At 40.4% G+C, this 27,054-nt stretch overlaps 1 protein-coding gene and 1 long non-coding RNA gene across 3 annotated transcripts in view; both read left to right on the top strand.

Moving 5' to 3' along the window:
- LOC121700268 (CMRF35-like molecule 8) overlaps nt 1-27,054 on the top strand; it is a 32,260-nt gene that overhangs the window by 314 nt on the left and 4,892 nt on the right. Inside the window, exons 1-7 of one of the 2 annotated variants that reach the window (XR_006027155.1) lie at nt 1-13; nt 376-714; nt 1,248-1,310; nt 3,645-3,728; nt 10,697-10,810; nt 11,215-11,255; nt 11,408-11,809. The exon at nt 1-13 is cut by the window's left edge and continues 314 nt beyond it. Coding sequence is in view for 1 of the 2 variants with exons in the window: in XM_042083140.1 (XP_041939074.1) it covers nt 1-13; nt 376-714; nt 1,248-1,310; nt 3,645-3,728; nt 10,697-10,810; nt 11,215-11,255; nt 11,408-11,758 (1,005 nt within the window). In the remaining variant the exon portion in view is untranslated. Of the gene's footprint in view, nt 14-375; nt 715-1,247; nt 1,311-3,644; nt 3,729-10,696; nt 10,811-11,214; nt 11,256-11,407; nt 12,257-27,054 lie in introns of those variants that run through there. The other variant, XM_042083140.1, reaches the window with a different exon arrangement.
- On the top strand, nt 3,786-7,931 carry LOC121700325. Its single transcript, XR_006027188.1, has 3 exons — nt 3,786-4,074; nt 6,880-6,887; nt 7,920-7,931. It is a non-coding gene; the product is annotated as an uncharacterized LOC121700325 (long non-coding RNA).

Below are 27,054 nucleotides of genomic sequence, written 5' to 3'. Positions count from 1 at the left end.
TTGCTGCTCTCAGGTGAGTGATGTCAGGTTTGTGATATTATTGGACTTGTTGGGTAAGACTTATTGGGTCTTGCTGCTCAGTTACTCCAGAAGAAGAGATGAGTTTCCTTAGAAACAGGAAGTGAGAACAGAGAGGTGTAGCAGTTTCCTGTGTAGTTTGGTCATTATGGTCAAGTTTCAGTGTCAGTTAGTCAATGTATTTAATGTCTTTTTACAGTATACTGCAATTTATAACATTGTTGTTAGCTTGGTAGATTAGCTGTGCTTTTTACATGTAATATAAATGTATATTATAATATATAAATAAATAAATACATACATATATTGATATATTTATAAACACACACACACTCATTTCTTTTCTCCATGTGTCAGGTGTGAGCTGGGTATGCTGTGTTCAGACATTGAATGGTTCTGTGGGGGAAAGTGTGGAAATCAGTTGTGAATATCCTCAAGAATATGACCCCATGTCTGTGTTCCTGATGAAAATGAGCAACAGAAAAGTTGTCATTGAATTAACAAAAGCACATGAGAAAACATATACCAAAGGAAGATACTCTCTCTATCATGACTCAGAGAGCAGAGCCATTGCTGCATCCATACACAACCTGAGTATAGAGGATGCTGGGATATACAGGTGTGCATCTGCTTCACTGTTTGATGACGATGATAAAGATTATAGATATACAGAATTCAGGCTGGAGGTGGAGCAGGGTGAGTCACTTTATCAGGAGCATAAATCTCATGTCACAATAATATTACTAGCGGCTTTTAAGGAGCGTAGTAGAACCCAATAGTGTACATTTCCAGATGTAGTAACCACCAGAAATGTGTCATAAACAAGCGGTAACATTTAATATCAAACAATGCAGCCAACACAGACGTTCCAAAACCTGTAGTACCTCAAACGTCCATCAGGGGCAGGCTACAAGAGTGAGTCAATAAGCATAGACCCCAAACATGTGCAACTTCACAGCAGAAATGGACATACTTACAGCCTGGCACAAAAAACGGCCATGGACTCGAACAGGTTTCCCTGTTCACAAGTTCACAAAGATTATAACAATATTAGGAGTGATTACATTATCTGGAAATTATTAGCCCATTTGGTTATACAAGCATATATCTAGTGTTGATATTAGGGATATTTCAGGAGCATTAATCTGTTGTTGCAGTATTATTTCTAAAAGGGTTTGCCCCTCCCCTACTCCTCTCTCCTCTGTTTCTCCTCCCCCTTCCTCATTTAGCCCCTCCCACCTCCAAACCTCCACTAATCACAGGAAGTACGTCAGCACACAGCAGCCCCACAGGTAGGTGCTGGAGTTAACTGCCATACTTACTTATCGTATAAGAAACGCACACCACCACAGCGGGTATGTGATGGAAGAATAATTTCTGTTTAGCATACATGGCTAATAATAATTGAGGGGGCAGCCGTTACCTACTGGTTAGCGCTTCGGATTTGTAACCGGAGGGTTGTCGGTTCGAACCCCGACCAGTAGGAACGGCTGAAGTGACCTTGAGCAAGGTACCTAACACCTCACTGCTCCCCGAGCACCGCTGTTGTTGCAGACAGCTCACTGCGTCGGGATTAGTGTGTGCTTCAACTCACTGTGTGTTCACTGTGTGCTGAGTGTGTTTCACTAATTCACGGATTGGGATAAATGCAGAGACCAAATTTCCCTCACGGGATCAAAAAGAGTATATATACTTAAAGGATAATTCCAGTATTTAGCACTTTGAGTGCCTTTTCTGGTTTGTTTTGGATGAACTAGAGTGGTGGACACCGAAATTTTGACAATTGGTCCTGTCTCGACTTTTCTCACTCGTTTTGAATCGCCTTTACTGCTTTAGAGTGGCTGCCTACAGGCATGCACAAACATGTCCTTAAAACAACCCTGAACGTTTGTTTTCAAAACTGTGCAACTCACCGAGGGTTTACAAAGAAGATGGATGCTGCAGCTGGCGAACAGCGGTCTTTGAATCGCAACTCGAGTTAAGCTTTTTTTAAATTAGCAAAAGTTTGATCAACTAGCCAACTCGCTCCACTGGTGGGAAAATGCATGGGACTCATGAGTTGTAGCCGGTTGTAGCGCTATCCTATTGTGTGTAGATGAAATTTGAAAGACAACCTTTTATCCCGCCCCTCGGATTGAGCAGTGCCTATGGTAAGTTCCCAGACCCTACATCTTGATTAGAGTGTGGCTACCCGACCAGAGCCCGAGGGTCGGGTCGGGTCGGGTTCAGACAAATATTTAGAAATTATAGTCGGGTTCGGTTCGGGTTCGGACACATGGGGGCGATATGCATTGGAAGCTTTACATTTAAAAGTCCTTATTATGTTGGGTATCCAACAGGTCTGCTTCACATGATGCAAACGTTTGTTTTTTGAGAATAAAGTAAAATGTAAAAAATACCTAATAGCTTTCTTCCTGTGTGCAAGATTTGTTTATCGTGACAACGCATTTCAGGCATATGCCGCCTGAAATGCACACGCGTTGTCACGACTACATAAACAAATGTTTATGCACATTTCGCACATAAGCACAGTCTTGGGTGCATGACGTTAAAAAAAAGTTGTTAGCCTATCAGGAGATTTTAAGATTATTTGCGTTGCATACTGTGGTAAAGACGTAGGCTATAAGGTCGTCTCGTTCAACTGGATGATGATATCCTCGAGTTGCCCCAATTAACGTCGATGCTGCATATGGATCAGTGACAGAGGCACTGTAGTTTCAAAGACTGTTGCAGTTCATTTCAAGACTTTTCGTCAATGGTAAGACAAGAATTCTATTTCAATAGGCTATGCTTGCTTGGGCCTCTTGTGTTAATGTGCGCTGTGTGTGACCTGCGTGCGTGCACGCTCATCTGATTCTGTAGACAATTTGTTGTGTGTTCCGTTTAATGGGCTAACGTGAACGTTTAATCACTAGTATAGGAATAACTGAGGCATCATATGCATCGGGCTCGGGTCGGGTTCGGACATAAAAATGAAAATGCCTGTCGGGTTCGGACGCAACTCTGTCGGACGCGGGCCGGGTTCGGACAGAAATTTGCGGCCCAATCCGCACTCTAATCTTGATGTGGGTCTGGCTCTTCAGGCTAGTCATATGTGTGAACGACACCGACACACATGAACAGAATCTCTGCATGTTCTTCGCTTCGTTCAGACACAAGCTCATTTACAGTACATAATGTCTGTCGGAAATACTAGGAGGGTAGTAGTGTAAGAGCCGGCTAAGTTCGGAATTCCAAATAGCCGGTTATGTTGTTCATACGTCCCAACCGCTTGACATCGGCAGAACATGCAGACTTACACCTATGTCTGAAAGCAGTTATTGTCACAATGTTGTTAATTTGCTTTCCCTTGGGCCAAACTATTTTGGGACCCCGACCCCATAGCCTCATTTTGGTTTACAATGGTCGCCGTGTGAATAAGGCAAATTGTGAACATTTAATAATTTGAACGTTTACACATAATTGTTAAAATGTAACTATATAAGGAAAACATTTACTCTTTAAACATTCATCTGTTCAGAGTATTTGAACACACCTCTGGACCCATCACTGTTTATGTGTTAAGCTGAAAAGAACAAAGACACAAATACATACACACACAAATGTGTTTGCTACTACCCATACAGGTGACACACACTCATCCAGAAACACAAGAGCACCAGAGTTGGAATCAACATCTGCACATGGAAATTCAAATACAACACAATCAGGTAGGACATTATACATGGATTGGCTCTCTCTCACACACACACACACACACACACACCTCCTCCAGTAAGTGCAAAGTGAAACTCACATAAACTGAAGCAATATTTTAAAGACTCAGATGCTAGAAGAGAGAAGCCACAAACTTGAGCAGCTGATGGACTCTGGGGTCACACTACTGTAACTAAACCCAAATGACCAAACCACACAAGAAACGTTCACTTCTCTATTACTGTACATCAATTTCTGGTGCATAACCGTGCATCACCCAGGTGGGTGCTTCATATTGGTGGTGGTTTGTGAAGTTCCCCCTTCCCTGTGAAGCGCTGTCGAGAAAAGTGCTATATAAATGTAGCGTGTTGTTTTTGTTGTTTCTGAGGACAGTCATCCTTTGTTCTGGTGTGATCGAGCAGTAAGGCCTAATGTCCAATAATATTATGAATATAACATGAAGACATTATGACATGTATTTAGCATCTAACGTTCGTGGTCTAACCAAAAAGCTAGCCTCTGACTGCTGACCTGTAGCCTAGATGTACCCCCCAGTGCAAACATGCTCCGATCGTAGGTGGCTGTGCATGGTTGTGGTCGATCCATGCCAGCTTTCCTTTACACAGTTTACACTGAACTTTGTTTGCATTTATTTTATTAAACGCATGCAGAACTTTTACTCGGCAGAGTCAAAGACAGACAGTAGCCTAGCCTATGGTCTTCTGTTCTGTTATTATGATACAATACACATAAAAATATATCGCGGAGGTTTTGGTGCTTTAGTGACACCCTCTGGTTAAATCTAATGTGTTAGGGACCGTTCGTTATTTATAAACGGGGTCACCGGAGGAAAATAGGGGAGGGTCATGTCTTTTTATTCTTTGATGAGGGGAGGGTCACCTAACTTTTTTTTGTCTAGGAGGGAGGGTCACCCATCTTTTGTATTAAAGGAGAATTCCGGTGTGATATTGACCTAAAGTGTATTGAAACATGATACCGAGTGTGAACGTATGTCTCATAGCCCATCTCGGCTTCTCCCCTGCACTCCAAAATCTGGCGCTAGTTAGCCGATGCTACCAACAGCTTTTTCAATAGTGGTGCTTCGGCATCGGGCTAGCCATGCAAATAAATCACTGTTTTACACCCATTTACGAGGCTCAATGTATCTCCACACTTCATTGGTAGACTTCCGAGGGCCCTGACATTTAAAACGAGACATTGAGAACTTTGAAAAAGCACTGGTGGTTTACTTACAAGACGATTTATACAGACAGTATCTTCACGAAGTTTAGCGTTTGCAGCCATCTTGAATTTAGTCACGATAAGTCGAGCAGCGAGTAAGAATGAACAGCTATGATAAGGGATCAGATTCAAAAAATAATTCAGTGGAAATGCATGGATTCCAGTTGCTGCTACTGGAAGGCACTCGCGACCACAGTCAAGACCAAACCAATTCACCTGGGTGACCTCTTAATCGTTTTGTCACCTATTTTTATTAGCCATTTCACACAGTTAATTAAATGTGCAGGAATCATAGGTCTGCATTCATAACATTATGAGATGTGCGTTGTTTGGAAGAAAGTCAAGGTGTGACTGATTTTAGCCCACTAATAGACTGTTGTAGGCTACTATACAGTGGATCCCCATTCATCCCCCCTTTCCCGTTTCATTAAGGAGACCCAGAGGTGAACTGTCCCCCGCAAACCCCTCCCTTCGCCCCTTCCTCTGCACAGTGCAGTGCAGTAGGCCTACCTTCTGAGCAACAGGGGCGCCAATTCCCTAATTCCTCACACAAGTGATGGATAATAGAAAATCGTTTTGCGACGTTTATTATTATTATTCTTTTTTTTTTTTTTTTTTTTTTTTTTTTTTAAGCGCTCGTGCCGCCCCCTACAAGATGCCGCCCCGGGCGACCGCCCGGTTCGCCCGTACCTAAAACCGCCACTGTTCACGCCTAACAGCCTATATCCATTTGGTCAACTTTAGCCAGCCCTAAAAAAGCTAAATTTAACTTTGGTTTACTTGTATAGCCTAACTTTAAACAGTGTGCTTAACATAAAGCATACTTGTGCTTCATTCATCCACACATCCAGCTCCTAACGTTTTGACAAGTATTTCTACCAATTGACCTTGTTCCTGCCCATCTCTAGCTTTGCTGTCTCCATCCTTTCTGTTTTTTTTGTTTGCAAAAAAATATATAGTATTTATTGGTAACCAGCAACAAGTGCAATTTGTTAATCGCTGTTATTCTCTCTCCTGCCAACAAAAATGTGTTATGTTCCAAGTAGCAGTGCGTAATTCTGCTTCATAAAGTTGAACAAATACATTTGGTCATATAAATAGCCAGTTTATGGTCTACAGTGTAGTTGGTAAGTTATGGTAGGCCAACTTGGAGTGAATATAGAGGGGGAATTCTTTGTCTAGCTGAGTAGCCTGGCAGGTGCGCACGTAGGCATAGCCTACGGCCGAACACTGCAAGCGCTAATGAATCGTGCTCTCACGACAACCACGTCGTTAACTTAAATAGGCCTAGGTTAACATCACTCTGAGTTCGCATTCAAGCAAGCAAAACGATGATTTGAATACATCTGTTTCACTGGAATGGCAAGGTGTAACAACAGGACAACACAGAGACAGGCCAGAATGCAGGACTAATGTTATGAGAGTATTACAGTAATATGGGATATTCTACGGGAAAATATTAAAATGGCAAGACAGCGGGGAAACGTTAAAATGATAAACCCGGAAAAAGTTGTCATGTTAGGTATTTTTCGGTCCCTGTGATTATTTGTTAAATTGTGCAAACGGCCTTTTCAAGTCATTTGAGAAGGAAAGAGTGTAGCAAGCTCCCAAATTGACGCTCATCTGAGAAATTGAGTTTTGGATAATGTTCAGCTTTGGCGGCTTTAGCTACAATGACTGAGGAAGCCTAGAGACGAGTCCATAGCAACAAGTTCATGTGTTGAATTTGTTATTACCCAGCGTGCTTTGTTGAATGGTCTCAATGCTTTATTGTTTTATTTCATGTGAATACTTACTAGAGGAGTAACTTTTCAAGTAGGCTAATGCAGTTGCAGGAAGTGTGCATTTCGTTTCCATGCTTATTGTGTTTCCACAACAATGTTAGTGAGTAAATCTACTGAAATGGCCACCATCTTGGTGAAGTGTGATGTGTAAGATCAGAAAGCAGAGGTTGGTTTTAAGGTGGTAGCATATATTGATGTGTTTTCTTAGCGCGTAAGAGCGTGGGCGGAAGACATCGATAATTGGCCGGGGAGGGTCCATAGACAGTAAAAGAAATGGACGAACAGACTCCGTCGTTTTCAATGGGAGGGCACTGAGTCAAATAGAACGATTTTTCAGTTGGTCCCCCCAGTACTGCGCAGACTCACACTTAACTTCGTGACGTTAGCCATCGAACTGAATCTTGTAACTCATATGATAGATACACTGAAATTATTCTCACACTTCCTTCGCCTTCAAAGTCATCAAAGTTAAACATTTATTTATGTATTATTATTAATATCATCCTCACCAAGTCGTGTTAATGTTGAAGCTACCATACATGATCATCTTCAAAAACAGTCAACAAAACAAAAAAGTTATCATATAGCCTTGAAGCTAATCTTCTTTCCACTTTTCCGACCTACGGTCAATCCATCGAAAACCTCTGTAATGATTAGTGCCGTTTTAAAAAAAAAATAGGTTTACTTTTTTATTATTATTAGGTTGCCTCTGTGTAATGCTTTACCTTAACATACGGTCGTGTATGCTAGGTTTTGCTTATGAGTTACCGTCATAGACAGTAAGGTGGACTGAGCTTCTTATCCAAACAATACGGTTATCTCCCTACGGCGCGAAAGAGAGATTACGTCAAAGCTAGCTTCCCTCCAACCGAACAAGCTAACCATTCTTCTTACGGGTAACCAACGTTACGGACGAGGTAGTGGAGTCTGTTTTGCCTTTGTAGTGTTTATGTGGATTACACAGAAGCTACAATATCGGCACAGGATATATGTTATATGAAGTTATGGTATTTCAAAAAAATCCTAGAATGAATGGACTTCTATGGGAGTTAGCAGAGAGGTGGTCCCTCCAGCCTACGTCGATTCTTCTACTTCCGGGAATTCGCCTGCCCCCTTGGGAGGGTCATATCATTTTTGAAAATGCTGCCGGAGGGTCGTTGAAAATTATATAGCAGGCAGGGAAGGGTCATGCAACTTTTGATCGAAGCACTCAAAATCCCTCCGGTGATCCCGTTTATAAATAACGAACGGTCCCTGACACAGGAAACTGAATGGCAGATTTTACGCTAACGAGAATACTTTGATTTGTTGGTGGAAGTAATTACACATGAGCAAAAAATGGATTTTTGCTAAGAATTGACACAAAAATTACACAATGTAGCTTTAAGCAATGATCTGAATACAAAACAGAACTGGTCATGGTCATACATGAATTCTTATGTTAGCTTCTTAGAGGAAAATATGGTTGCGTTGCACTGTATATATATTTATTACACGGCTCTTCACAAGGCAAGTAGAATGCTCCATTGGCTTGAATGGGATTTCCCAAAGTTCTACGGTAAAATATTTTCATGTAATTACCGCTGCAAACATATAATTACCGCTGTCAATGGCAACGGGCTTTGTGCTTCTGATACGTCTTGCATATCACTTTGCAAGGACTGGAACTTCATTCAAAAGTGAAAGCAGACGGTTGATCAGCTGTGTTCTAAAGAATGTTTGATTCAAGTTCAGCGTGTGTTGTTGCGAACTATTTGTTTCTCAGCATGCCACGATGAACGGTAACAAATAGGCTACGCTATGTAGGCTAAAGTCATGTCGTGGGGAGTTTATTATTTCGTTTTGGCAAGTAGCCGTGTAATAAGCGGGATCATGTATAGAACGCCGGTCATTATTGGGAAAATAAGTCCCTTCAGGGTGGAAACAAGACCCCTCCACTGCGCGTCAGGGTCCGGTTCGCCCTGTCGGGACTTATTTTCCCAATAATGACCGGCGTTCTATACATTATCCCTTACATATGGGTATGTGTTGGTATTTTGAGTGTTGAGTTATAAGTGCACTGGGTAAGTTTACAGAGACTGACAGAAGGACTACTGGAAACAGAACGCCATCATCAGGCTCCTCCTTAGGGTGTTATGTTGAGACTACTTGAAAAAACACACGCGCGCACACACACACACACACACATATATATTCACCACACACACACACACCCCCCTCCCCCAATACGTTTAAAGTTAAACTCAGAGACGGAAGCACTATTTTAAAGACTAGGTTAGGAGAGAGACGCCACAAACTGGAGCTGCTGATGGACTCTGGACACTGGATTTCAAGGAATTAAGGCTCAGGGATAACCTGACAAGCCAGACCCACATCAAGATGTAGGGTCTGGGGACTCACCATTCACAGTACTCAGTCCGAGGGGCAGAATAAACGGTTGTCTTTCAAATTCCCTCTGCACGCAATAGGATACTGCTACAACTCATGAGTCCCACGCGTTTTCCCACCAGCGGAGCTAGTTCGCTAGTAGTCAATGTCAAGTGCCCTCACCATTGCAAGGTTTCAGTCTGCAAAACTTCCCACTTGATAAGGCAGTTAATTTCAGGAGGACTTAACAGGATTCCACTCATCACACTTTTGCTCTCTTTTTTTACAAACACCATTTTAGAAAATGAAAACAAGATAAATGCATTCAGTGAAACACATGAGAATTAATTTTTCAATTCTCAAATCCCAAAGAAGTAAACCTTGTAAATAAGAAGCAAATAATCTAGTAACATCTTAAATAAACAAGTTAAATAAAGAAAACACATGCAATACTTTCACAGTGTGGAATTTGTCTTGACCTCATGATTTTAACTATGCAATAAATTAACAGCTTTTAAGAGATGCATCTAAATACATAACATTTGAATTGCATTCAGCTCACATGATTTTAAAAGGCATTAGTTTTAACTGTTTCACTACCATGAAATAATGTTTAACTATATTTATTCAACCCATTACCCATTCACATGTATAGTTCACAATCAAACCATTAAAATGACTTGCAAACAATGGACTACAACAATGCAACAAACAAGGCCCAGCTACATCCAAGAAAATGCAAACTCTACTTTAATATAGCTGTCATTCGATGGTAAACAACTTGCAATCGGAGAAATAACACGCCTTCTCTATTCAGCTATACACTACCCCTATAAGAACTTCAGCTACTATATACACTACCCCTATAAGAACTTCAGCTATACACTACCCCTATAGGAACTTCAGCTATACACTACCCCTATAGGAACTTCAGCTATACACTACCCCTATAAGAACTTCAGCTATACACTACCCCTATACGAACTTCAGCTATACACTACCCCTATAGGAACTTCAGCTATACACTACCCATATAGGGACTTCAGCTACTATATACACTACCCCTATAGGAACTTCAGCTATACACTACCCATATAGGGACTTCAGCTGGACACTACCCCTATAGGGACTTCAGCTACTGTATACACTACCCCTATAGGAACTTCAGCTATACACTACCCCTATAGGGACTTCAGCTACTGTATACACTACCCTATAAGGACTTCAGCTACTGTATACACTACCCCTATTGGGACTTCAGCTATACACTACCCCTATGAGGAGAACTTCACTGTCATCACAAATGATGTGGCGTGTGTGGCGTGTATCACAGCACTGAATTGCGTTTGCTTAGTGTCACAAGGTCGGTTTGTTCGCCACTCACAGGCCTCGAACCCGCCACTTTGACACACACACCGGCATGGGAGACGAACGCTCTAACCACTGAGCTAAAAGCCCAGGCTTCCAACTGAGCGGTTAGAAGCGTTCTTAAGGTTAGGGCTGTGAGGATTTACACGGGCAACTAGCACGCTAGCTCAGTCTGCCTCCGTTACATTAGTGATTTTTACTGTGTGATAGTCTGTAATCAGATTTCCTTACAGGGCAGAATGCATCTCTCTATGGAGGACTAGCAGCTGCTGTGCTGGTCGGCCTACTGGTGTTGACCATCATACTGATGAAGACCAGAGCAAAGAGGAGAGAAAGTAACACACACACACACACACTCACATATGGATTGCCAAGCAATTCAAAAATGCATGTTTTTAAACAAGTTACAAACATGTTACATTATTTTACATGTATATCACATGTAACACACATGTACAATGCATATATGCATATATATATATATATATATATATATATATATACATATGCATATTTCATATTATAGGAACTATCCCATTATATTTGCAGTAAACAAAACAGAAGAGATGCCTTGAGGAGGACATATGAAACTACAACTTACTGTTACTGTATTTCAGAGATGTCTAAGGATAAGTGTCTTAAGTGAAGTGATAAGTGAAGATGACTAAATGTAACTTTATTTTAGTGATTGTTCAAACATGTATTGCAAACATGACACATTGGTTTTTGTCATTATCAGCACCACGATCATCACTAAGGAACCCAAGTAATGCTGAAGAGGTATGGAGCTTTCTGTTGGTTAGACTATTGGTTTGTGTGTGTGTGTGTGTGTGTGTGTGTGTGTGTGTGTGTGTCTGTGTCCTTAAGACTATTTTCACTCTACAGTTCTTCTCTGATGTGTATTGAGGTATATCTGGTTTCTTTCTGCACAGAACAACGGCATCTATGCAGAGATACAAGACACAGACAGCAGTGCAGATAAACTCCAAACTCCTCCGACTCCAACCAATCAGAGGAATCATCAGGACAGTTCACCTGTCATCAGCATATACACCACAGCCAATCAAAATCCAGAACAGCATCCAGCTTCAGCCAATCAGTTTTCTGAAACTAACACTGAACCTGAAGACATCAACTCCCTTTTGATCTACTCTGTTGCAACCAATCCGATGCAGCCTACACACATGACAGCAGCCAATCAGAATTCTGAAATTGATGACACATACTCTGTTGCAACCAATCCGATGCAGCCTACACACGTCAGCAGCCAATCAGAATTCTGAAATTGATGACACATACTCTGTTGCAACCAATCTGATACTGCCTACAGACATGTCAGCAGCCAATCAGCCAATTGATGACACATATGCTCTGGCAACTAATCTGATACTGCCTACAGGCGTGCCAGCAGCCAATTAGAATTCTGAAATCAATGATGCTCACTCTTGCCACCAATCCGATACAAACATGCCAGCCTCCAATAGGCTGAGCCTGACTGAGGTGTCTGTGCAAACCCAGCCATAGCCAAAAATCTCACTGATTCCCTCAACTATAAAACCATGGTCATCAGTTCAGAGCCAATCAGCTTTGGTTATCCAATGGCTGGCTTCCAAAACCCCGCCTCCATTGAGTTACCTAGGATACTGTTCCTTGTCCCGGACGCAACTTCTTATTTGTACTTTTACAGATAGAGAAATGTAATAATTCATCCATAATTTATGTCATGTTAAAGTTATCTTAGATTTGTGTAGATTTTCATAGAAAATATCATTGCATATACTGTATATATATATATATATATATATATATATATATATATATATATATATATATATAGAGAGAGAGAGAGAGAGAGAGAGAGAGAGAGAGATAGATAGAGATAGATAGATAGATAGATAGATAGATCTGACCTCTCTCTCTCTCTCTCTGGAAACTATGTCATGTAAATATCGTACTATATTTAATTTCTTGAATATACAGTACTTGGTCTTTGTGCCTGTAAAAGAGTTTTACTGTTTGTGTATATAGTAGTACTTATAAATCCAAATGTTCTATGCCATGCCACCCATCTTCTGAATGTGCCAAAATGTTCCATGCCATGCCACCCATCTTCTGAATGTGCCAAAATGTTCTATGCCATGCTACCCATCTTCTGAATGTGCCAAAATGTTCTATGCCATGCCACCCATCTTCTGAATGTGCCAAAATGTTCTATGCCATGCCACCCATCTTCTGATAGAGCCTCCTCCTCTCATCACTCTTCGTTCATCTTTCTCTTCCTCTCACTGCAATGCTGGTGGCTTTCCATTTCTGTTAAAAACAGAACAGAAAAACTCACCTGTTGTTGTCATGTACTCTTTCAGGTCGACCTTCATCTTCCTATCCCTACCCATCTTCCACTATTTGGCTATTAAGTGATGATGCAATAATAGGCTAATAAATCTGTTTACGGGTCCAATGGCTTTCGAAGCCGCTCGGTTTTCTCCATAGACAGTAAAATAAATGATTTTTTTCCGCTATTCAGAGTAGCCTTTAAGAAAACTGTCATCCTACTACTCACTTGTTGCCTCAACCTAATAAAATCTTATTTTTCGCAGAAGTCTGCAAGTAACCCTTGATTGTATCATCTGGCTGCACAGCTTTAGTAATTGCTCTGTTAAAGTTAACCGGTTTTGTTTTACTCTCAATAAAACGGAGGTGATGGTGACAAGGTTTATAAGTTGCAAAAACTGGCTGGCTGCCCCAGTTAACGTTTTCTTGACCAAAAAGCAGTTGGGCTTGTGACGCCGGACTTAACAACCGAATGGCCTCCCCCTCTCATCCACACTCTTCATCTTCATCTTCCTCTCATTGCACTGTTGGTTGATAGTCACCTGTTGCATTGTAGTGCTTGAAGGAGAAATTTTGGATTACTAACATTTTTTTATATTCTGTATATGCTTTCTATACATTCAATACTGTGCATCAACTTTGCTTTGCCTGTCATTTGCTCTCTCCATGTCATGATTTTCTAATAAAGGTCATGCGACCCCCTTTGTCACGAGTTAAGGGTGAGGGTAATTCTGCCTGAGGCAGTAATATTAGGAATATCCCGACAGGAACTAGACTATGGCAAGAGAATGCTGAAGGACGTATATGTATTGTATTGACCAATTATCTACTTAGCCACATGACTTGCGTATGGCGCACGGATCACATGCTATGTCCAAGAAGTGTATATGTATTGTATTTCTGCATGTATGAGGATTTTTGGAAAAGACCATTGTACTCATGTGATTTGTATTACCAATGTAATTAACATGCATAAGATGGGGCTTCGCCCTAGAGAACTTTGAGTAGTGTTACTGGAACATGATGTTGCTAGTGACCTGCTCCCGGTATCGTGAATAAACCTGCAGTGGTTCCTCACACCTGAGTGTTGCCTGGATATTTTTGACCACATGCTTATTTATACATATATAGATAGATCTAACCTCAGAGAGAGGAAGAGCTCAAATATTCTCTCTCTCTCTCTCTCTCCTCAGTCACCACAAAGTCACCTGTTGCCTTGTAGTGCATAGGTCTGATAGCTGATGCTTGCTTTTGAGATGTGTTTATGATATTTTGAATACAGTGTTTAATTTTGCAGAAGATAGGAGGCATTTTGCATTTTGTTTGAGCAGCAGGTGGATTTGTGTGTAGGCTTTTGATCAATTGGGTATTTTGAAAAACAGTATTTTGAAAAGATGACGTATTTTTTTTTGAGATTTCTGTGTCTAACAGAGAAATGTGTGAAGTGTTTAGCAAATCACCGTGTGAAGTGTTTTGCAAAAAGTGTGAGGCTGACAATATGCTTAATGTTTAGCAGATCTGGGCTGATGTTTCCATCCCGGCATGTATTTTGATAACTGTGTAATACTTTTTTATTTTAGTGTATAAGCAATAATAAAAACAAAAAACAATAATAATCAGGTGTGCTTTGCAACAGTCAGGCAGATATCATTGCTACATGTCCAAGTGTCCCACTGGTCTAAATCACCTGTGAAGAGAGGGAGGGATCACCCGAGCACACAGACTCATTGGACTCTGATGATGATGTTTTATGAATTTGCACTACATTGTTGTAGACCCACATATAAACAGAACTGAAACATGATATTAAAAAAAGGAAATGCTTTCTGTACATTGATTGAATTCTGTCTTGTACATTTGATTAAAGTTGTGACTAAAGATGTACATGGGCCTCAAAACATTTTCAGGTAAGAATTTCGCCACAACATTCTTCAGTTTAGGGTCCAGCTGATCTAATGTTGTCCTCCACACTGAGCTTTAGCAGATACTTTCTAATGAGGAGACAGCACTCAAAAAATCCTCCATAGAAATGCATGGGGTTAGTTTGTAACACCAATATGGCAGTTGTCTACACATATCCCACCCCTTCTGCAGCAAAACGCTGACATGTGAATCCATTGAGCCAATCATGTGGTGTGTTGTGAAGACATCATGCCAATCATGTGTTGTGCTCTCACCACAAGATTAGTGTCGTGAAGCCTTGCACACGCACATAGAAATAGATGCCCGATAAGTGCCCAACAAGCATTGTTATATGGCCACCAAGTGGAGGGAAGGACTTTGGTAATACCCATCAAAACGTCAAAACGTTTTGTTTTTTTTTGCTGCTCCAAAAAACAAATAACAAAAATCCACATTTGTGCACTCCGGTGATTCCTCCCTTTCTTTACATGATCCTCTCCCATGAAGCACCAGACTGGCCAATCAGAAGCACGGTGGAATTACCTTTTGGGCCCCAAATCAAATAATCTCATTTGAATTAAATAGATTATTTGTATGCTATGTGATGCACATGTTGACATGTTGATGGTTGATTTATGCGTTTGCAAGGGAAGTTTTCAGACTTACAAAAGGTCTATAAGAAACAGGAAGTCATTATCAGGCTCCTCTTCTGTGTGTTATATCTATCTATAAAGCAAGAAGCGTCTGTGTGTTTGTGGCACGCATATCTCGCTGACCGCTTGTCAGACTGACCTAAGATTTCGTATGTGGCTCGCACGTGGCACAAAGGTGTGCACTCTTGATTTTGAAGATTTTTGAATGCATATTTCAAAATATGCTTATTTACGTAGGACGTTTATCGCTGCACTGCACTGTTTCCAAGGGGACCAGTTTCAGGGGAGCTCCACCCCATGGATCGTGTACTGACAGTAGCTAGGTCTCACTTTGATGATAGTCAGTCGCAATTTAAAAAATGGATTACTCGAGAACCACTTGTGGGTAAAGATGCTAGGTGATTATCATGTCTGACCTCAACAATAAAGACTCCCTGTATGCAGTTTGCTTGCATAAAATTATTACGCGTATTTTGCAACAACACGCCAACAAACATGGGTATGTTGTGAGTGACCACTCAAAATAAAAGTAGCTATGTTCAATAAACTGACGCTTCGAATAGCCCAGGCTACGTTGGACTTGAGACTTTGACTAAACAAACGACAATTCCGACTGCAGGGTCCCAAATTGAAACGAACGATAGGCTAATGCCACATAGCCAACGTTAGACAACAACTTGCAGACTGAGCGACGTCACTTATCACGCCATCAAACACGGGTAGCCTATGTAGTGACCACTCAAAATAAAAGTATAATAAACTGACGCTTCGAATAGCATTAGGAAGTTATTCTGTAAGTTATACAGATTTAGCCTTAACTCAAAACAGTTGTTAGGCTTATGTCATTCTGATCTGTCTCTTCTGATTGAGAAATGTCACATGCAGCCATGCCTAAAATTATTACACATGTAGGCGTAGCCTATTAGAGGCCACATTAATTATAGGCTAACATATTATAATATTCAGTAGCCTATTCATTATTAAATGCTTAGCTGGAACGATGTTTCCCTATCATCCTATTTTTAAAGCAGGCATACCTGTGGTCATGTAATTGAGTTACGGGTCAGGAATGGCATGTTTGAACGGGCACTGCACTAGTTGAGACCAATAGAGGAAACCTCAAACACACGCACACACACACACGCACCCCTTCCCCTGGTAAGTGCAAAGTCAAACTCACACATACGGAAGCAATATTTTAAAGACTCAGACATTAGGAGAGAGACGCCACAAACTGGAACAGTTGATGGACTCTGGGTTGTATTATCTTACAAAAGATCTCAAAGGAATTAAGAGATGCTCAGTCGTGTTAACACTGTTAGGTAATAGTACAGGAATCAGAGTTACAGAGTGACAGTCTTGGCATTGTAGGTCAGGCAGTGTTATTTTCATCAAAAAAAACAAAAGTTTTTTTTTTATCTCAATGAGGGTCTTCACCTCCATCTTGCTCCTGCTCTCAGGTGAGTGATGTCACATTTGTGATATTATTGGACATTGGGTCGTATTGCATCAGAAGAGGCAACGACTGTCCTGAGAAACAGGAAGTGAGAGAACAGAGAGGAGTGGCAGTTTCCTGTGTGGTTTGGTCATTTTAGTCAGTTTGAGTGTCAGTTGGTGGGACTGTAACTGTCTTTGAAGATGAAATGTCTGCATTTCTTCCTCATCCTCTTGTTTTTGCCAGTTTATGATCATGTTTTGTTAATCATAATTAATGTTTTATTTGTCCAATAATTGAAACATTCGTATCAAATGTTAAACACAACTATTAACATGGTTAAACTTTTCAGATCTTGCATGCTGAAGGACAGTGCCTTAATAAAAATGATCGGATCGTTGTATATCCTGTATATAATATTTTGCAAAACATATTTTACTACACTGGATATTGAATCAAATGCTTAGAATTAGCGTGTTAGGTTTGTAGATCTGTTGCTGGAATTTGGCTGTTTGTGTCACAGGTTGCAGATATTGGGTGGCATGTGATGTGTGTGTGTGTGTGTGTGTGTATGTGTGTGTGTGTGGGGTGTTTTCAAGCAGTTAAACAAATGTTATTGGCATGTACCATGTGTCTTGCTCAACAGGAGTCAAGTGTTATTGCAATGCTTGTACTTTGTCAGTCTTAAACATTGTTTAAACCTTGACATTAATTTATGTGTTTTAGATGTTTGTCATAAATTGTGTTGGATAATCATTACAGCTAAAATTAAAAATGTAAATGATCTGGTGATTGGTCTTCTACTGGTAATTCTATCATCTCTCTCTCTCTCTCTCTCTCTCTCCCTTTCTTCTCCATTTGTTAGGAGTGAGCTTGGTATGTTGCCTTCAGACAATGAGGGGTTATGTAAACGGAAGAGTGGACATCCTATGTGATATTGATATGGAAATGTACATCCAATCAGTTCACCTACAGAAAATGGGCATTAGTAAGAACACTCATAGACTGTATACATAGAACTGGACAGTATGCCGTCTGTTAAGAGTGATGCGAGCGTTAGTCTAGAGCCCCCTGGTGGCTGGCTGCAGTACAAAGTGTAACTCCGCCCATCCCCATGTATTTCAATGGCCAAGAAGCCAACTTTCCGTGTCACTTTTCTCACCTAAAACTATTTTTGTATATACAACTTTTTATTCGAAAAAATTGTTTTCAAGATGCTTCAATACACACATTTTTTCTTTTTTCGCTGAAATTATTTTTTTTAATGTTATATTAACAAATCTAAAAAGGCCGTGTTCACACCTATGATTGACAGCTGGCTGGCTGCAGACACGACGCTTTGTCCATTATGTTTTACCGTCTATGCTGCAGACACGACCACGTCATCACTCACTTATTTTAACGACACCAGATTTCGACACATAATCTAACCTAAGTGTTGCTGTTATCATCATTAGGCTATATCTTATCAGAGTCTGACTAAATACATATTGATAGTCATACATTGTGTAGTTGTTTGTAAGAGACATCGTTGTTAGTTGTGACAGATTCTTTGTGAAAAAAGATATGTGCTGTTCTTTCGTAGATGCTAAGTATATTAGCTCATAGCATGCTAAATCATGCTAGCATTAGCCAGTTGATAGGTAAAGTAAAAGGGCTCTGCTATATTGATCCGAAGTTACGTTAGCCATACTCACTATCATTAAGGGGCTACAGTCCTACTTGTTTCAAATGGTTTAACGTAACCAGTGATTGCCGACATCATCGTTGCAACTTAATTTGAATACACTTAAGTCACTGGGAGAAGGCGATGTTAAGTTTCATTAACATTAACTCTTGCTGAGTTTTGCACGAATGGCAACAAACGTCACCTAGCCTGCTAGGTCGACATCCTCGGTTTGACCACTTATTAATTAGCCGACAAATAACGTTATTTGGTTTTTAGTGAACACATATTAGACCATAGCTTAACGTGAGTTAAGGTATCGTTATTACCTGCAATTGCACTGCTGGAGAAGCATTTTGCATTGGTATGATTTGATCAGGTCTTGCCAGTGATGTGTAAATCCTCCCGTAAACGTACCCCATTTCAAAATATGTCTAAATTGAAAACTGTGACAACTCATTGATAGGCTCTCTCAATATGTCTGTAATCGTATGCCTCTACCACAGGCTTGCTAGTCTTTCACCAGAGAGGGTGCTCCATTATAAATCAAAAATGTAATATTGCAGCCTTCATGTCAGCTGTAAAAATATGAGAACATGGACCTACTACATCAGGATACTCTGTAAACATTTTACACATAATCAGGAAGCTACTTTGCTGTTCAGTGTGTGATGTGTTAAAGTTGTACTACATTTAAAGAAACTTATTTTTATGCTTTGTTTCAAGTGCACAAGAAAATACCACCATTATGATGATGATGGTTATGGTTACGCTTTTGTCCAAAGCGACATACAAATACAAAACAATATAATACTTAAAACAGGGATCAATGCCTAATGAAATAAATGAAATAAACAATGATAATGAGGGGGAGGGGGAGCAATAATAAGTAATAATGTCCATTTAATCAATAATATAATAACATGGTAAGACAACACAACAGAGGCTCATCAGAAGACCGCAGTGGGCGGTTGGGGATTTAAATCTTGGATCATTGAATTAATAACCAATAATTATTCTGATATTAATATTCTTCTAACTTCTACATCTTTGTGAAGGCTACTGTTAAATACTAAGCAATGGCCTCTGACTTTTAAATACCAAAGCCGTTAAATGCAGTGGTATAGTCTACGTGATACACAGGACTACACAGTAAACCCATTTAAAAAGCATCATCATCTCATTGTACCCATTTAAAATAGGCAAGGATACATATTAAATAACATTTGGGGTTGCTCACAGTATACCCACCACTACAGCTAACTAGACTACACCACTGGTTAAATGGCGCATTGCAATTTACAATTTGTGTGAGTTCAGGGGCATACAGAAAGTTGAAGTTTGGGTGACATCAATAAAGAAAATAGAAACAAAGTGATGAATAATTAACAGAAGGGTCAGTCACATTAAGTCACATTAACAGAAGGTTCAGAGCAGCGGCAGACCTTTCTTGGTGCCACGTAAGTTATTGAAAGCCATGTGTTTTCAGAACTTAGTGGTGCTGTGCCATGTCTTATGTATAAGGGGCTTCAGGTTGATTGAGTGACAGTGGGTGATGATGTCAGGGAGATGGATGTCAGGGGACTTGGAGAAAGGGGGAGGACATGCCACCTCAGACCACCCCAGCCACACCACTTCACATAGGCATACCGATGTAGACCATGGAGACCACCTTGCCGCCACCTTCAGTACATTCAGCCATCACCCATACCTCATCTGCAAAAAAGGAAAGTTACAATAAAGTTAGTCAGACAATTTTACAACATTACAAAGCATCTAATCAAGCACTCAACACCACTAGTAATACCAATTAATTAAATATATGTGTGCAATAAACTTCACAGCCCACCTAATGTTAACTACACATTTAAATATGCGGTGTGAATGTTATTAACTTGCGTCAGCTTGAAAAATAACGGTATCAGTATGACGTTAGATGACAAACTAAGGTGTTTCTTTCTCAAATGTTCACCGATATCGCTGGGAAGTGACTTGGTGTAGTGTTAAATGCAGGCGTTTCATTTATCGATCATTCCCTTATGCGGTCTACAACTACCAACCTACCGATCTATTTTTTACAGTCTATGCTACCGACCTACCATCACAGAAGTAGCTCTAACGGAGGTGTCTTTATCGTTAACGTTAGAAAAAATGCAACGCTGGCACATTAACATGACAGGTTGATAAGGTCCATGCTTCACATTACCTTAACGTTAACTTACGTTGCTTTATCACATCATAACTGTACTGACTGTCTAGTGTTAGTAATCCCCATGTACAGTCAATGGTTACTCCATGTTGAGATGGCATATATTAAGATTGAGATATTTGAAAACAGCAAAAACTAATAAAACCGAGTAAATCATGCATTGACTGTTACGGGAGCTGTGTGCTAATCACTTCAACGACTAACTACTTAATGTAGCTGCTAACGTTAGCATGTATGTCGCTGTCCGTATTTCTTTTGTTAGCTCATTAGTATTCACCATACTCAATTGTCACAGTCTATAATCAACATAATAAGCCCTCTTAGTAAAAAAACGTAAAAAAACGTTTCAGTTGATACGCAACACTTACCAGACAAGAACAAACCGAAGATTGTTGTTTGTACTGTTTAGCTAACTCACAGCCGCAAAATTCATCCAGCCAGCTAGCCTTCGGCGCCGAGTCGACCTCATTATCGACCTGCGTTGTGGAAAGGAGAAGGGGGCGGGTTTCACTCAACAAGGGGCGTGTTTAACTCGCCGAGTGGGCGTGTCTGACCGCAACTCCTCTTCACTGCGCATGCTTCAACTTCTGCTGCGCAGCCGCACTTCAAATTGGTTGCAAATTTTCCAAGATGCCGTCGCCTCGGCGGCTTCAATTCCATAGAACACTGCTGAATGCAACCACACTGTCCAGTTCTATATATACAGTCTATGGTCACACTCATTGAGTCAAGTAAGGATGGTGAGACATTTACAAAAGGGAGATATTCTCTATACTATGACTCAACAACTAAAGACATCACTGCAACCATACATGATCTGATCAGAGAAGATGCTGGGGTGTACTGGTGTTTCACTAGAGGATATGGATATTACAATGATTGCAATATTATTCAGATCCAGTGCACCTGGAAGTCGAGTACCGTGAGTTACAGAACATTTTAACAAGATCAATCCAGTTATGTGTCACCAAAACTGTTCCTCTTAAAACTTCACAAATTATCAGGTTAACTCCCCTTAAAACTTCACAAATCAACCAAATTATCAGGTTAACTCCCCTTAAAACTTCACAAATTATCAGGTTAACTCCCCTTAAAGGGACACCAGGCAACGTTTTCGTGTTAATTACTCATCTTCTTAAGTCGGTATATGGTTAAATGACTCATTACAGGGCGAATGAAGACTCTCTCGCCCGCCCCTACTGCCTGTAGGAAGAATATCCCGCTTGCAAGTTCAGTGTATCGTACCCGCCGACCGAAGCAGGATCAGTTTATACAGAGACTTTCTAATGTGGAGACACAGCACTCAAAAAAGACTCTATAGAAATGCATGGGGCTAGTTTGTCACGCCAATATGGCCGTTGTCTACACATATCCCACCCCTTCCTCAGCAAAACGTTGACATGTGAATACATTGAGCCAATCATATGGTGTGTTGTGAAGACATCGTGTCAAACATGTGTTGTGATCTCACCGCTGGAGCAAGATTGGTGTCGTGAAGCCTTGCGCACGCGCATTTCTGCCGAAATGGATGCCCGACGAGTGCCCAAAAAGCGTTGTCAAATGGCCGCTGAGTAGAGGGACTTGCTTAAAAGGACTTTGGTTTATATCCTGCATCCACAGCACAGAGGCAGGCTAACTAAACGCTAGCGATTGTTGCAAACGTGTGTACAATGGCAGAGCCGGCGAAGAAGCAGCGAAAAAACCCTTGACAGAAGATGCAAAGAAAAGGAAAAGAGCTTCAGACCGAGCGAGGGGGAGTTTCGTAGAGAAAAAGCATCAGGCTTGCCTGGTGTCCCTTTAATCCCTCAGAGACAAGAAATACTATTTGCTGACATGGTGGCTATTACTTCTGTATATTGGGACACCTATGAAGTAGAACTGGTAAAGCTTGACCACTGTTATATGCTCTTTTTAAGGTAACTTTGGAAACTTTAACAACCACAGTAAACAACAGTTGAACTAGGATGCAACCAATAACCAGTTAATGACAACATACTCTTGCAACCATGCCACCTACAGACACCATCAACCAATCAGAATTCTGAAATCAACACATACTCTCTTACCAATCTGATACCACCTACTGACATTCCAGATGACTGAGATGTCTAGGATGATTCTAGGGCCTAACAGTGGGCTCCCAGAAAACACTTATATTAAATTAAATTATGTTTAAAATACTGTGTTTATCCTCAAGGGGCAATTTCATCATGCAGGCATAGTGACATACTGTATAAGTGAGGACAATAAGAAAGAACAAGACAGATAGGGGTGTAGGTAAGTGTGGGGGATTAGTCCCAGGACTAATCAGCCAGCCATTTAAATGCTGTGAGTAGGACATGGGTAGAGTCTTCTAATACTGTATATTATAAAAATATATTATCAACAAGTAGGCTAAATAATGTAGTCAAATCTATAACTTCATATTAAGTAGTTCAGCCCTCTCTATGGTTCAGCCTACATAGGCTACTTTGCTCTTCTAAAACTTAGTTTTTTGTACTGTAGACTTAGGCTGTTTTGTAATAAGGTATAATATATGAAATACAATATATTTCATACATTATACCATATTACAAAACAGCCTAAAATATTATTTCCCTCAATTTATAAATTTGTTCCCAAAACAATTCACAAGAAGTCATCATTTCAGAGGTCATTTAAAAATATTTTTTTAAAATGTGGTGGGCAAAACCCCAAACCCCTCTAGCATTTCGGGGAATCAAAGTAATTTTATTTTATAATGTTTATAATGTCGCTATATTGCTGTAAAGTTGTCAGTGGTAGTTTGGTCTAAGATTACATTGAAATTTCTCATCGGTGGCCATTTCACGATCCAGCTTGCCTTATTTCCCCTTCTTGTCAGGCTATTATCAAAACGTTAAATCCAGTTACAATGTCCGGTGTTTGGCATAACAATGCCAATATTAGTGTACTTTGTCACTGAAGACCCATTTCAAATCGCACAATAGTACTACAGCATTGTACAACAACTGTACTTTTGTTGATTACAACAAGTGGTGTTGGTTTGCATTATTGTATTATCTTGTAAGATATATAGGTATGACTAATGAAATGTTTACCTTTCTGTTTTGGCAGTTCACCATGGGGAGAAGGCGGCAAGGAGGTCCATGGGCTCTAACCTGGGACTAGAGGTCCAGGTGAAGTGGTTTGGCTGGGGTGTGGTGATATTGAACCCATTGAGACTATACAGTACATTTCACTTTATGTCTATTGATGAACTGTTACACCTACCCTTTACTTATGCCAAACCCATTTCTGTTCTTTAAATATCAGAAAGCAAACTTACTGTTGATGGCACTGACTGGCACTTTGAGTTTTGTTATATGTTTATACTTATATTTACCATTTCTGCTGTAAGTGCATGCTGTGTGTGATGTCTGTATGCTACTGAGACCTTGATTTTCCCCTTGGGGATCAATAAAGTATCTATCTATCTATCTATCTATCTATCAATCAAACCAATTTGCCTGTGCTCTCAAAAACATTTATACAAATCTGTCAGCTTCAGTCAGTAGGTTGAATTGAAGACCCAGATGCAGAAGTAAAGGTGATTTTTTACTTGTATATCTTGAGCATTACAGGTAACCACTGAATTTGTGAAACTAAAATAACAAAAACTAATATGCACTAAGCTAGTACATAATCAATACATATTAGATCACTTTAAAGACTGACAGATGCAAATGCTGTAAATAAAGGTAATCATCAAGGGGTCTGCTGGTGAACAAAGTCTTTGAAGTCAGAAGCTGCCACTGCTCAATGACTTGTGCCCCATCTGGTAGGATTTCAAAATGTTCCAGATCTGAAAACAGAAATATTGGTATATGTCACATCCTTGACTTACTGCAAACTATGAACAAGTGCTCACAAATTAAGCTAAACAATACTCCCAATATTTATGATGAACAAACTCACAGAACACAGCTGAATGGGGACAGGACAGGCGTATTCAACTATTGCACATGTCCTGTTTATGCAGGCAATAAGCAAAACCAAATTTGGTGTATTCAAAGTTCTGTAGAATAACCATTTCTTGTATTTTAATGTTTTCAGTGGAACAGTGTAAGCTCATATCTACACTCCATTGAGGTAGTTATTAACAGTTAGGCCAAGGTCCAGTCAAACAATAGCCAGTCACTGATGCCATATTCTTTAATTATCCAATCTGTATCCAACCAAAACCTGCTGATTTAAAGGCTACTTTCCATGTGTGACTTATCAAAAGATGTCATGATAATTATTGCACAGATGTGCCCTGGACTGCTCACAATAAAAGGCCACTCTAAATGTCTGAAATGCATTCATGTTTGTTCAGTATGCTAACCATGTCTGGAATAGACAGCTAGGCCTATTGAATCCAGTAGGTTGCTCCATTTAAAATGTATGAAAAATGTCAAAGTACCATGGAATCAGTACTGAAGTGATGCTTCTGAGTCGACTGCACAGACGAGAAGTGAAGTTAGGAGTCCAGAGCCCTCTCCAGCACCCAGCCTGTCTGGATCACCTACAGGGAAACTTTGCATAGACAAGAAGTGTTGTTTCAAATTTGTGTTCAACAAATAAACGGCATCAATAAGAGTTTCAGACGTCAGTTATAACTAACAACAGTTATGGTGACAAGCTAACGTTATCGCTCGTTATCAGCTCCATGTTCAACGTATAGTCAATGGTTCATAGTGGTTCACAATTTTACCTCCACTAGCTAATGCTCAAAGACTATATAAATTGACAACGGACTAAGCATTCATACAGAGAGTATTTACAAAAGTTTTTTTGACGAGAACACATGCTTTGTTGCCCCAGTATGTTTGTGAACTAACGTTAACGTTACAGCTGTCTGATTATTGACTCAAACACCTGGCTAGTATGGCAAACGTTAAGCTAACTCACAACGGGAGCACAATGGTTTTCACTAACGTTAACTTTATTCAAGTTCAAGTGCTTCAGCCATTCGGTCATCATTTTCGACATAAACTTATTTGAAATGATTTGACACTAACGTAGCCTATAGGTAGCGTTTGGTAGTGTTTGGTAGCGATGGTAGTGTTTGGTAGCGTTTGGTAGTGTTTGAAAAACTGGAGCGAAGTCTTCTTAAAGTGTCGGTTAGTAGGCTTCAGTTAAAGGAGAATTCCGGTGTGATATTGACCTAAAGTGTGTTGAAACATGATACCGAGTGTGAACGTATGTCTCATAGCCCATCTCGGCTTGTCCCCTGCACTCCAAAATCTGGCGCTAGTTAGCCGATGCTACCAACCACCAGTTTCTTCCAGTAGCAGCAACTGGAATCCATGCATTTCCACAGAATTATTTTTGGAATCTGATCCCTTATCATACCTGTTCATTCTTACTCGTCGCTCGACTTATCGTGATTAAATTCAAGATGGCTGCAAACGCTAAACTTCGTGAAGATACTGTCTGTATAAATCGTCTTGTAAGTAAACTACCAGTGCTTTTTCAAAGTTCTCAATGTCTCGTTTTAAATGTCAGGGCCCTCGGAAGTCTACCAATGAAGTGTGGAGATACATTGAGCCTCGTAAATGGTGTAAAACAGTGATTTATTTGCATGGCTAGCCCGATGCCGAAGCACCACCATTGAAAAAGCTGTTGGTAGCATCGGCTAACTAGCGCCAGATTTTGGAGTGCAGGGGACAAGCCGAGATGGGCTATGAAACATACGTTCACACTCGGTCTCATGTTTCAACACACTTTAGGTCAATATCACACCGGAATTCTCCTTTAATAGCAACCCATTTTATGTCAGATATTTGAATAAACATTTTCAGAAAGGATGTGGTGTGTAGGATCACAGCCAAGACATCAAATTTTGAGAGGCGGTTAGAGCCGAAACTGTACTGTACCGTACTTTTGTCCTGTCCTCTGTCTTGTGGATGTTGCGTAGTGTCTCGCGGCACCGTCTTGCGGAAGTTGCGTACTGTCTTGTGGCACTGTATTGCGGAAGTTGGCTAGTGGTATCAAAGATTCTAGACAGATCACGAACAAAGCTATTTTTGTCTTTATTTGTTTCGTTGGAAAATACAATTTCATGTCGGGATGTTAGGAAGACATGTGGCTTGTAGAAAGTGGGTTCATAACTTACAACGCTGAATGTAGGGCGACGTCTGGCCAATATTATTCTGCTGTAAAACATGTTTTTGTTTATCCAGCATTGTCTTGCTTAAGTTACGTTGTGCCTTGCAGAACTGTCTTGTGTAAAGGTGTGCTAGGTGTGTAGCGCTGTCATGATGGTTGTCTCGTGGAAAGTGTAGTTAGGTAAAACGGCAAATAAAAACACAAGTATCCGTTGTCGACCTCAATTGCTTTGGAAATGTTTTGTTATGCCACCTCGGCCAATTAGGCTACCT

Source organism: Alosa sapidissima, chromosome 24 (genome assembly GCF_018492685.1).
Source record: "Alosa sapidissima isolate fAloSap1 chromosome 24, fAloSap1.pri, whole genome shotgun sequence".
In the NCBI taxonomy this organism is placed as follows: Eukaryota; Metazoa; Chordata; class Actinopteri; order Clupeiformes; family Clupeidae; genus Alosa; species Alosa sapidissima.
The sequence above is the reverse complement of the archived record's forward strand: the minus strand, read 5'-3'. Positions and strand labels throughout refer to the sequence as shown.